The 13,441-nt window shown below is 39.1% G+C and overlaps 1 protein-coding gene across 4 annotated transcripts in view; it reads right to left on the bottom strand.

The window, feature by feature from the left end:
- Window positions 1-1,931: 1,931 nt before the first annotated feature.
- The window catches only part of NOD1 (nucleotide binding oligomerization domain containing 1), an 849,510-nt gene continuing 838,000 nt past the window's right edge, over window positions 1,932-13,441 (bottom strand). For 3 of the 4 annotated variants that reach the window (XM_044065019.1, XM_044065017.1, XM_044065018.1), the window contains one exon: window positions 1,932-3,016. In XM_044065019.1, coding sequence (XP_043920954.1) covers window positions 2,947-3,016 — 70 coding nt within the window. In that variant the 3' untranslated portion in view covers window positions 1,932-2,946. The remainder of the gene's footprint in view (window positions 3,017-13,441) is intronic. The other variant, XR_006363982.1, reaches the window with a different exon arrangement.

Below are 13,441 nucleotides of genomic sequence, written 5' to 3' on the forward strand. Positions count from 1 at the left end.
ACAAAAATATTGCTAACCCTATTATCATTAATGCTAACACTACTGGAAAAAGGAAATCCGTGAAAATACTATGCTAGGAATATCCCAAAAGAATACAGCCAGAAGAGCTCTCATTGATAATCCAATCACAACAGCAGCAAATGAGATCTGAAGAGAGAGTGCTACAGTAGGGATCTATGGAAAGGGAAGCAAAACTCTTAGTCTAATGATTCTGAGAATGGCTGACGTTTGATCTGAAAACCTCAGGTTGAAACCAGACAGATAAAACCAACATCAGATCATTTGTTTAAATCTGATGAAGTCTTTATGTTAAAGATGACAGTGCTTGCCATCATTTGTTATGCAGTATTATTTTGCATATGAAAACTGTAAACAAAAAGTATTTATGGTAGTAAAGACTCAACCATTTTCTTTTTTAAATTTCATTCATATTATTATATCTTACTATGTTTATACATTGAGACATATGATAGGAAGCAGGGATTGTAGCAAAATCTCTCATAGGGAATGAATAAGCTCTCTAACGGTCAGTACATAGTTCTATATGTAGGGGGGCCGGAAATAGGAGATAGTACCACTCAAAGTCATTATTCTGAAATCTTAACCTAATAAGCATGACCCAGTTCCAATAAAATTAGCATAAGTTATAGAATGGCCCCTGACTCCTGCAATGGACCATAAGCATACATGACAAGACTTGTTCAAAGTACAGGTTAGAAGGCATGAAGTATAATACAGACAATGAGTTAAAATGTGTAAAAAAAATGTGGGAACACCTGTCCACCACAGAGACAGATATGTCAGTCTAGTGTTTCTCCTGGAAAACAGCTTTTCAAGCTAGTGAAGTGGTGGAGAAAGAAGTAGGCAGTGTGTATGCAAGGACTGAAATGTTCCAATATTTTATACAAAGTAATGGCAAACATTTGACCCTTTTCATCCAAGACTGGAGATCAATGAACAGTGTATGCAGAAATTTTTCAGATACCATATGTTCATACATAGGGTAGTTTATCACGAAGTACAACATATAATAAATCATTCTGCAGCAGATATTTCAGTAAAGTCACAATAAGATAAGACAACATACAGGTTTTTCAGATATACAAAATATATGATAGTATTAAGTGTTAATGTCAAATTCAGAGGCAGAGTTTAATCAATACAGAGTTGGGTCTATCATGTAGTGTGTTGTTTCACATTAAACCATAAGATCATTCATTGGAGTGCAGGGAAGTTTCAGCCTTCAATGGTGAGCATGTGATACTGATGAATCCCCAGCCAAATGATTCATCTTTTCATTGGTGAAGGGCTCCCTTGAGGGAACAAATAAGTCTGCCTGGGAACCACATACTGCCAGGTGATTGTTCTAGTTTAAGAGAACTGGGAATAAATCTTTAAATGTCCATCAAGCATGTAACAGGAAATGATAATATGAGAGGTCAGCCTGCATGGATCTATTCTGTGTCTGACAGAAAAGGATACTGAAGTTAACTGGACAAATAATATTTCTCATATGCCAGTGAAGCTGAACACTTGTGGTGCTGTAGGCCATTATTCCTTACGGATTCTCCCTTTTCTTGTGATATTTCTTTTTTTGTGCATAACTGGTAGAACCACCTCCCGTAGAAGGAGAATCCTCTTAAAGTATGTCCATTTTTATCTTTTTTGTGTATGGTGATGTAAGCCTGTGATACCCATACACAGCATCCTTTAAGGTGACTGAACTCCTAAGAAGCAGCAACCAGTGGTATTGTATGGGATGATAATGAGTTGAAGACTGCAGGGCACTCTAAAAATTTACAGACTTATGACAGCAAAGTAAATATCTGAAAAAAACTGAAAGCAAAGGAAGTAGTATCTGGAAAGAATGTGAAAGATCATCACTAGGATGTTGACAATGCCAAAAAAAAGACACTCTCTCAACACTAACAGCTGGTAAAACTGTCCTCCGTTTAGTAAGCATGAACATGAGTCCTGTAAACAATGCATCTTTCTTTTCTGAAGCAGAACCTACAAGAAACATGCGGCAACACACTCTCAAACTAATTTTAGCTTGCAAATAGTACTTACACATTTGCATCATATGGAATATAAATGACATCAGCTTTACAGAAAAGAATTAGCAGCTGCTTCATTAGGGTAGCATCTCTTGTTCAGACACTTTTTTGAGTTAGTGGCATGTAGATATTTTGGTTTATTTTTTTAACTTTTGTACACAGGTAATGTCCCACTGGGATGACCAGGGAAAAAAGCTTCTCAATATTACAGCACAGAATAATAACATCAGTAAAAATGTATAATAATAACATCAGTAAAAATGTATTTTATAAGTACAGTCACTATATTGTAATACATGAGTCATAGCAACTTTCACATATACAGGTGGTCAGACTTTATTATATAAACAGTGGGTATAATAAGAGCTTTCTGAAGAATTAATAAATGCTTCCTCACTTTTTATACGTCTAGCACTAATGTACTTTAATGTCTTTCATGCGGTACTACTGCCTGAACAATAAAGCTAAGAGCAGTGCAGTACAACGGTAACTGTTTAATTCCACGTAGAAAAAACAGTGTTAATTTTTAATGACAGTGTGCTTTAATACTATGCCCTTCATACATAACACATGAAATTGAGCACCGCTGCTATCATGCATCAGAATACAGTACTTGTCAACCACTTCTTCCTTCATGTAAATCATTTGCAAGAGTGAAAATAAAGGTATAAATATACGATCCAGGCTTCTCATACTCTGAATGTCAGCCAAGCTCCTCATTACCAGGAAAAATGTTAACAGAAAATTCACAATGGTAGGTATGAAGATGTGTCTGGCTGTCTGAGTAGTAGAATATCACACATCACTGTTGGTGGATTTCTTCTGACATCTGAGGTAACAGTTGTACAATACCATTCATGTAATTAATTTACAGTTTCTCACCATCGACTCAAAAGAACATTCTATTTTCATTTTCAAATGCTTCTGCCTCTTCTGAAGTGATAGGGTTGCCCTGCAAGCTAAGAAAGGAGAAAACATTTCTTCAGTGACTATTTCTTCCTTTCCCCCCCCTCAATATTTACTGGTGAATGTGGAGTTCGACATGAAGAAACTGAAACAGTATAAATCATTAGACATGAGATTTCTAGATTTCTAAAAGTATTTACCACAGTGATATACTTCAGAGGAACATAAGGAAAGACACACTGACAAGGAAAACATATATAGGTCCAGAAGATATTCGGCACCAATTATCATTTAAATAACAATGTAAACTATTTTTAACACAGTAGTTGGGTTCAAGAAATAATTCCAGTATTCAAGATAGATTAAGATCTACTGTACAGCATATGTGATTTGTGTGTCTAACATTATCGGAATTTCCTGGCCTGTCTCATCATCTGAGGAAATAACATAAATCAAGTGCACTCATCGACATAGTTATAGGTCACAAGTTTTTCTATTCATTTGCAAATGTATGCTGTACAAGGATTCCATTGGAATTATTTTTATTTTAGTTATTAATAATAGTTGCCAAAATTGTTTGCTGAGGATGCTTCAACCTCTACTGTATTAGCGGTCCAAACAGGATGAGTGTATCAGTAAGACAGTTACCAATACCCACTCCCATACCTTTTGTATGATTTGTTTAATATCTAGGCAGAGAATATTCAATACACAGCTAGAGGACATGTTACTAAAATCAAATAATTTAATTAGGCGGAGTCCTAAAACATTTCTGGTTAAAGTACAAGGGTAATGGCAGGACTTTATAAAATGTTTTCAGGTGTATGTACATTAAACGAGATGCTGGCCTAAAGAGGACTTTATAAAATGTTTTCAGGTGTATGCACACTAATAAAGAGAAGCTGGCCTAAAGAGGAGTTCCACCCCTAAGAATAAGACTCTCTAATGGCTGCAAAGTTCTTTAATTCTGAAAAACTACTAAATATTGAGTGAAATACAGTAGCGTCTCCATTTTAGTTGCCTTACAGTTATAAGATTAGGGCTTCAAATCCTTCATGATTCCTAACACTAATGCAACAAATATGGCAAGTCCTTCAGAATAAACTGTTCTCTATCCTTCATTTTACTAAAATTGCTGTGGACAGTGTCTACCTGCAAGTATTCAAACAAGTAAAAACAAGGTAGGTCAAATTTCACTTGCAGATCTCCAAAACTCTGTATTCCTCACTAATTAAGGTTCTGATTCCTTAGAACCAGTGTATGCATTCCAGGAATATATCATTATTTATTTATTTATTTTTTTGCCTGAAATGATGGGATGCATTTTGACGTTTTAAATGGATTTATCTAAAAGACTGACACAGAAAAGATTTTTTTTACTTAAAATATACACTGATTTAATACTATAGCTACATGTGAGGGGCTACCAAAAGCTCCTATACTATTTCAGGATGCCACTGAAAGCACTAGAAATACTTTGAACCTGAAGGGAAGAGTAGCTGGCAAAAATTCTAGAAGTTAAGCTGGTCTCTCAAAAAGTGCTGCAGAAACAGGGTTCAAGCTAGGGAAGAGGAGTGTGGCTTGAGTATAATGTAATTAATACAGAAAACTTACAGCCTCCTTTAGTTTTAGTGGTCGTGGTAATCAAACTGTCTGCTCTTTCGTGCTAGCAGAGAAGAAAGTTAATCCAGTGTTTTTAGAAGTAAAAGGCTCTAATGACAGTAACCTTCAATTTTACTGGTAACAAACGTGAGTATTAAATTCCTAAACTAGGAGTTACTTGTTGGTGAACCTCACTTAAGTTAAAGGTCTGCATATACATCCTGCATACTAGGTGGTAAGTGAATGTCTAAATATTTGACCTACTGATGCAGACCCAGTTACATTTTGCTGTCACTGTGATAAGTTAAAGGAAAATAAGTAGGGGGTTGGACACATTTACCATGTATCTAGCTAGGTCTTCAAATTATTGTAACCAATGATCTGTTACTGCTAGTGAGTCTTCATGGTGTGGTAGAAATAAAAGACAGTCATAATGAAGAGAGGCAGCCTACATTCTACATTGTCTACAAAACTGCTTTAGTTATAGGTTCATAGGTAGGTACTAGGCTATTGGCCCTAGGGCCTATATAAGCCTAGCCAAAAGATATCCTGGCTTTCGCCACCCAAGAAAATTATTTTCCTGTGCCACTCTAGAGCAGAGCCACAGAAGTGATCCCCGGGGTGAATTTCCTATCTCCCATCCAATCATCAAGATGCTTCTTGAAGAGTGCTAATGAGGAGCTTTGTTTGATATAGATAGGTAGTTTGTTCCAGAGTATGGGAAGTCTCTGGGACAGGAATCTATCCCTCCAGCATGTTCTGTTTATTGTGGTGACAAGGTTTAGGTCCCTAGAGCATGTAGCTCGGAGAGATCGGGATTTCTTTAAGTGGAGCATGTCCAAAAGCTCTGGGTTTGACATAGCTTTGTGTGTTAGGCAGACATCGCCTCTGAGTAGGTGATATGCGATGAAGTAAAGCTGCAGTTTTTTGAGACGGTCTACATAGGGCATCTGTTTGAGGCCGGTAATTCTCTTTGTGAGTTATTCCTGTGGCCTTTCCAGTTGTTGTAGATGTCTTGAGAGGTACATATCAAAAGGGGTGTTGTACTCTATAATGGGTCTAATGAGTGACGAGTAGAGGGGAACAATGACCTCTTTTTTCCTGGATGAGAAACCTTTTCTGATGAGGTATGCCATGTAGAAGGATTTCCTGACTACTGTGGCGATGTGATTATCAAAGGAGAGACTACTGTCCACCTGTGTCCCAAGGTCTCTTATCACACTTTCGGTGTTATGGGTACAGAGATTTACCAAAAAGGATGACAATGCACTTTTTGGCATTGAGCTTGAGGCCATGGCTTTGACACCAGGCATCTGTCTCAGCGAGGCCCTTTTGTAAGATTTCCACATCTTTTGGAGTTTTGATTATGGCTCCTAGTTTGCAGTCATCTGCGAACCGTTAATAAAAGACCTTCTGTGTTAGCCTGTACTTCAGAGAAGTAGATACCAAACAGGAGAGGACCCAGGACTGAACCCTGTGGTACTCCACTTGTCAATGGTCTGAAGTTGGATTTGGAGTCTGCTACTTTCACAGTGTGGGTTCTGTCAGTGAGCCAGTTGGCAACCCATCTTGTAACATAGGGATTTATACCTAGTTTAGTGAGTTTATCTATAATTCCAGAGTGGGGGATGGTGTTGAAAGCCTTAGCGAGCTCTAGATAGGCTGTGTGAACCACCTTACCCTCATCTACGGCTTTGGTGACCGCTTCAAAGAAGTCTATCAGGTTTAGGAGACATGATCTGCCTTTTACAAACCCGAACTGGGTAGAGTCCTGAGTTTGGAGATTACCAATGTCATTGATTTTAAGTTCCATGATGATACGTTCCATAGCCTTGCAGACTAGTCTCGTCAGGCTAATGGGGCGGTAGTTTCTGGGGTCCGTGGTGGCTCCCCCTTTGTGGAGTGGGATAACTGTCGCTGTGCGCCATTCAGTGGGCACATAGCCTAAGGTGAGGCTATGACTGAACATGGTACTTAGGTAGGGTGTCAGTTCATTCTGTAGTTCATGTAGAATGCAGCCTGGGATGTTGTCAGGTCCCATGGATGCTGTGTTCTTGGCTTTGGAGAGTGTGTTTTTTACCTGTGCAGCCGTGATTATAGGAACTTTGCATTCTTCCGGTATAGAGATGGGCCCTTTAGGGGATGAAAGGGGGGTAAAGTTAGCACTGAACCTATCTGCCAGGATGTTGGCAATATCAGTTGGTTCTGTATATTTAGTGCCATTATGCTGTAACTCAGAGCAGATCTGAGTGTTGCCATTGAAATTCTTGACATAGCTATAGAATGCTGTGTGGTTGTCTTTAGAGTCAGTGGCGATTTTGTTTTCGTAACTAGCTTTGGAGGATTTTATAAGGAATCTCAGCTTCTTACTGAGGCTGACCAGGGAGTTCCTCCAATCATGGGATTTTACTCTTTTTTTGCAACAGTTCTGTTGCAGAGTTTGTTTATGGCAGGGGACCACCAAATTGGCTTCCATTTTTTGGAGGATAGCATTTTGGTTCTGTTAGGGATTGCACGATTCATACAGTCGTGTAAGTGCTTATAAAGTGCATTTGTGTAGGATTCAGCAGTCATACCTCTATTGTCTGTCAGCATGGGTGTCGTGAAGTTTGCCACTTCTGTCTTAAGAAGCGTGAAGTTGGCTTTGGAGAAATTTTTTTACAGTGGTTTCCCTAATGGGGGGTGAGGGAGGGATGTGGATGTCTAGGGTGATTAGCTTGTGGTTGGATCTGACCAACGAGGAATTGACCTCTGGTGTGGAGCACCGGTTGCCCATGTTGGTAATAACCAGGTCTAGGATACTGCTGCTGCAACAACAAAAAGCTAGCAAGTACGGCTGATGCAAGGTAACCAAACTAGTGTGCATCAAAATAAAGTGCCAGCACCCAAGATGAGCTGAAATGAATAAATTTATTATAGAAACAAGTGAACTAGACTGGTTTCAGCATATAGCTTTCTAGGATATTGCTGCCCCTGGTGGGGGTGTGGATAAGTTGATCAAAGGCATTGGAATTTATGAATTCCAGAAAACGTTGAGAACAAGAGTTGGTACACGAGTAGTTTTCCCAGTTAATGGTGGGGTAGTTGAAATCGCCCATTATTAGGGTGTTGAAGTTGTACCCTAATATTTTCCAGTGTATCAAGAAATGAGGAGTGGGAATCCTGAGGCATGGTGGGGGATCTGTAGCAAGTTAAAATTTGGATTGCGGGCTTGTCCAGAGTTAGCTGCACTTGGATAATCTCGAATGCATTATGCTGAGCAACTAGCCTGGAAGTGTGGATATCCTTAATGAATATGGACATACCTCCGCCTTTAGTGTTTCGGTCCAGGTTAGGTGGCTGAAAGGTGTGGTATGAATTATAGCCTGGTAATGCAGGTGTACTCTCTGGAGCCTTGAACCAGGTCTCCGTCACTGCACAGATGTCGATGTTCTCCATTTTAAGGAGTGCCTCGAGTGAGTGCATTTTGAGGTTTAGACTTCTAGCATTGAGTAGCAATACCCTCAGATTCTGCTTGCTTGTACCTGTTACGGTGGTGAATTTGTCATTTGAACCTTGCCTAAAAAAGGCACTATAGGGGTGACTAGAGCCTTAGCCAGTATCCGGAATCCCATGGGTGACAGGTGCAGGCCATCTCTGGCAAAGCATCGTGGTTTGTCGATCATGTCATCCCAGGCAGACAGATACTGGATCCCCTTAGAATGACACCAGAAGCTTAGCCAATTGTTGAAGTCAATCATTTTGTCCTTGTACTGTGGTATCATTCTGGATGATGGCAGGATGCTACTCAGGGCTAGGGTCATACCTGCCTGGGCTACAAGATCAGACAGCTCCTCCATGTCCCTTTTCATGTAGTCCAGGGAGGTACGTCTCAGGTCATTCACACCAACATGGACAATGACAGAGTCATATTTGCACTTGTTGTGGAGTGACCTGAGTGCATGCATTATGTGGCGGATCCTGGCACCCGACAGGCAGCTGACAGTAACTTTCTCCTTGTTTAGCCTGGTGAGTGGAACATCAGTGTGCCTGACTATACAGTCACCTATGACTAGAGTGTTGGGTACGTTGTTATGCCTTATGGGCTGTGGTTGAGTGGCACACTGAGTTTGTGGGCTATGTGTCATTTGGGTTGTGTTGGGGGGGGTGGAGGTTGCTTGTGTTTCTGCTTTGGAGGTCCCTGTTGCTTGGGCAGGTTTTTACTGAGAGCCTCCGTGAATGTAGGTGTGTGTTTTGTGTTTCTATGTGTGTGTTTGGTGGTGTAGGTTTTGAGGGACTATGTGATGAGTGTGGTGCAAGTGTTTACCTTCTCCTCTTGACTGTCTGGTCCAGTCTTGGGTGAAGAGAGTTTTGCTTCCAGTTTGGCTATATAAGTGCATCTCTCACAGGTTGTAGTGTTGGGTGGTAGGAGGAGAGGGTTGTCTGTGTACATGAGGCAAATGCTGCATTGCCCCAAGATGCCCAGATTCATCTGGTAGACAGAAGAAAACACCGGGAGCTGACACTTAAGACATGCCTGGATATGTGCTTATTTGTTAAAGTACTAGAAACTGTTTTCCTCTAGACAAGTGAGGAAAGTTGAGTGCTGTAGTAATTTGTAGCTTATTTAATGCTTACAACGAGTTCTGAACAAGTGCTGAGCTCAAAGAAACAGACTTGAGTGCTGAAACTAAAAAACTGGCTAGTTCTAGTGAAACTAGATAGAAAAGTATGCAGTAGACAAAGTGCTATAAATAACTCAAAAAATAGGCAAAAAAACAGGATACTTAATGTTATATATATTACAGATACGAGTTGGCTCAGTGTCCTTCCTTCGATTAGCTCAGTGTGAAATGGCAGAAACACTCACAAACTTAACTTCTTAGGTAACATAAAGTTGAAACCTGAAACAACTTTAAAAAAAGTTCAAAAGAACCAATGAGGTGCTTACTCTAAGCTGTAGTCCAGGTGACCCAGTCAGCCAATGACCTTAAACAATCCTCTCTCACTGAAATGCCTAATGGCTTTGGCTAAACCAAGATGTCCTTGAACATCAGACACACAGCCTCCACCAACACTAGGCCCAAACACAAGCCTGAATATGGACAATGCTACAAATATCCACACTACTTAGGTAGAACAAACTGCAGAAATGTTTCTCACAGCAGAAAAGCAGCAGTAAGCCTTTAAATGAAAGTTTTAAACAGATAAAGGAGGCTCTAGAGAAAGCTTTTAACTGCAAACAAGTTATCAGAATTAAAGTGAGAAGTCCATAGTAGTACAAGTAATAACAACCAACCTTACACCATTAGGAGCCAAAATGCTACCAGATATACTGGGGCTTAGTTTATACTAAAGTACTGAAACCTAAGTATATGGACTTAAGTAGTGTTAACTGGGGGGTGGATGGGATACATATCTGCATGCCCCTCTAGCCTGACAACATGCAAATATCACCCTATAATAATGTCCAAGTTGTACTTTAATTATCACCCTATTATAAGTGTCCAAGCTGTATTTTAAATCTAAACTAATGCTTGCTTTAGTATAATTTGGTAGTGCATTCTAAGCATCAGATACTCTCTCAGAAAACCAGTTGGTACATTTATCATTCCTATACAACCTTACAGGCTGATGATTCTCTACTACTCTTTGATAACCCCAAGCATTCCTAGAGGTAGTTGTCTTTAAATGCCCTATATACCTAAATATGATATTTTCTGAATTATCTACACAAAGCACTGCACAAGTTCAGATATTTTAATCTTTCATGATAATTTAAACTTGGACATTCATGAATGTCCATGATGTATTTCGTCTGTACTCTTTCCAGTTTACTCAAGCTACTTTACTTACAAGGTTTCCATATTTTTATTCCATATTAAAGTTTAAGTCTAATGTAACAGACAAACAATAATCTCAATTTCTTGACTTCATAGACTATAATGCTTTTTACACAGCCTATAGTTTGTATAAGTAGAATTAGCCAACTGGTTGATATGATAAGAAAACACTCAAAGTTGGGTCTCCCAATATACTCACTTACATGAACCCACAGTTTCAATCACTGTGCTGCATTAAAATATTCACCTTTCAATCTATGTTTCACAAATCTCATATGCTTAGTCTTTAAAGTATTTATCAACATATTATTCTCTTCTGCCCAAGTGGTCAATTTAGTCAAATTCATATGCTGACATACCCTATCTGCAACAGATGTAATCAGTTTTTACATTTTCAAGTTATCACTATAGAGATTATAGAATGCCAACAAGTATGGGCCTAGGACAGAGTCCTATAGGACATCATGATTGTAACCTAGAATTTCACCTGTCCAATTGCTGTATGGTACATGTCCTGTCCTCTTTGTAAGCAATGCAGCTACCCATCTTATCAAGATTACATTAGTACCTAATTGTTCCAATTTATTTTTATATTTTTAAACAAAAAACATATTTATTAAATTATCATGTATGACACAGGCCATGATACATTTATATAAATGACAATAAACCATAGTGACACAATTTCAGTTGCAAACATTAAACATTCCAAACTGTGCTGACACAACATAAGCTGCAAACATTTTACATCACTTTTAACATATCCAGTCACAGTTAGTCAAACATAGCTCATTGAAATACTGCCTTCTTTTAAACCTTGTTCCTCCTCTGCATGTATTGATCCCACAGTTCCCATTTTTCTTATGTGATTTGCTCCTATTCTTTTCTAAAGATACCAGTTCCATTTTTTTAACTCTGCTACTATCCTCACTTCTTCTAGTAAAGTTGGTTTAGACTTTGGTTTTCATTTTCTAATAACTGTTTTTTTGTCAGCCATCATAATTAGACTCAGCAAGGCCTTACTTGGCAATTACAAGTTTGTCTTATAGCTCATAAAAATAATTTCTCTAGTCGCTCCCAATTGCTCACCCAGCATCCCCGACAGAGCAGTCTGCAGGGAATCTGGGAATCTTTAAAGTCTGTCAACTCATTACACTCCTAGAAAATATGTTCCCAGTTACATATTTCTTCCCCATCACACCTCCGACATTTGCTGTACACCTGTGGAAAAATTCTTTGAAGTCTGCTAGGTGTATAAAAATATCTATGCAAGCACTTTAAGGCAAAGATCCAAAATCTTCTAGATGTTGTTGCATATTTGGGAGATGTATATATATTCCCCCATTGCTTCTTTGTGAATTGCTTATCTAATATCTCTTCTCAGTCCTTCCTAACCTCCTCCGATTGATTCTTATAGTTATCGTGCAATATTTTATATGCTCTGTGATTCCCGTGCCCTGGCCCAGCAATCAAGGATCCTCAATCCTCACTACTAACACCAGTAAGAGGCGTCTCATATAGGAGGAAAGTATAACAAATATACACAGTAAAGTGCAATTTCCCTTAAGAGCACACAGAGATCACAGTCAGTCCAGGGCTGGTCATCCCCTTGCTCTCCAGGTCCCCAATAAGATTCCCCACTGGCACAGCTATAGGGTCCAGATCTCAGCCTAGTGGGCAAGCTAAAACCTCCAACACCCTCTCTGTCCAACCTGTGCTTCCTGTCCCAGCCCAAGTAGCTGACACACACACAAGCACACACACACACACACACACACACACACACACACACACACACACACACACACACACACACACACACACACACACACACACACACACACTTTGAGAAGAGTTTATACAACCACACAGACACTCCTGGGGAAAGCTGGCACAGGTTCTCCAGCTGTGCCCCTTTTTCCAAGACTATACGGTAGTACCAGCTGCCACCACCCACTAATATTTATCAGCTACTCAAAGGCCCTTAAAAGGGTGCCCAATTATTTATGTGCAATATTATTATACAATTGGTAGTATAGGCCAGGGCTAAAGCTATTAGAGTGGCTTTGTACAATTTTACCAAAGGCATGCAAGTACTTTAAAGAGCTAAAATTATCTCTACAAAAACAGCCACAGTTGAAAGGGTTTTAAAAATATTTAATAACAGTCAAAACACAAGACAATACTTTTCACTACACAGTGCTAGTCAAGAGTTCACAGATCACAGAGAAATACTTAAAATAATTCAGTAGTACAGTTCTGACATCACAGAAAAACACAGTCTAATCTTTCTAGTTTCTAGCTATTTCTAAGAGAAAACACAAGTCTAAGATAAACTTACATATAGAGCAAGACAGTGCTAATGAGTTGGATGGTCAAGACAAAAATGCTTAATGCTCTCTGATTCTCTCTGTTTTTAAAATCACACTCCTGGTTCACATTACATCATTCTTCACACTTCCCTGGGTTCCCAGGCTAACACAAACTACATTTACATTCTTCACCTCTGGGCAGAAACCAGAGCAATAAAGGACATTTATGCATGCAAATTCTGGCCATTAACTCTGGCCTTAAAACAACAGTCAGGATGCCTCACTCTAGACTTGCTGACTCAGAGTTCTAACATCAAAGGGTCACAACATGCTTTACTTGGTCAGTGGAGTGCACTGTTGTTACATTTTTTTCAGTTCCACATGTAACACTATTTTTACCATTTAAGACACAAGCCTGTGGTTTACATTAATATTTACAGATGACAGAATTATCTCCAAAATTCTATCTGGCAAGGTTGGCAGCCTTCACCTATCTTCACCCAATCTTCACATGCTCTACTAATTATTCCTTTCTTAATGGCAACTTCTGTTCTAGATTCTACTAAAAACTTTACCAGTGCTGGTCTTTAATTTAGGACCTCCATTTCTTTTTCTTTGAGTTGTTCTAATTTACTGATCCATTTTTTACATCTGACCCAACCAGAGGCTGAAGATAAGTCTGTATAATTATATCACATCACACAACATTTGTAGGTCAATTTGGTTAATTAATAATTTGCAA

This window comes from Protopterus annectens, chromosome 3.part0, assembly GCF_019279795.1.
Source record: "Protopterus annectens isolate FY-2018-M chromosome 3.part0, PAN1.0, whole genome shotgun sequence".
Taxonomy (NCBI): domain Eukaryota; kingdom Metazoa; phylum Chordata; order Ceratodontiformes; family Protopteridae; genus Protopterus; species Protopterus annectens.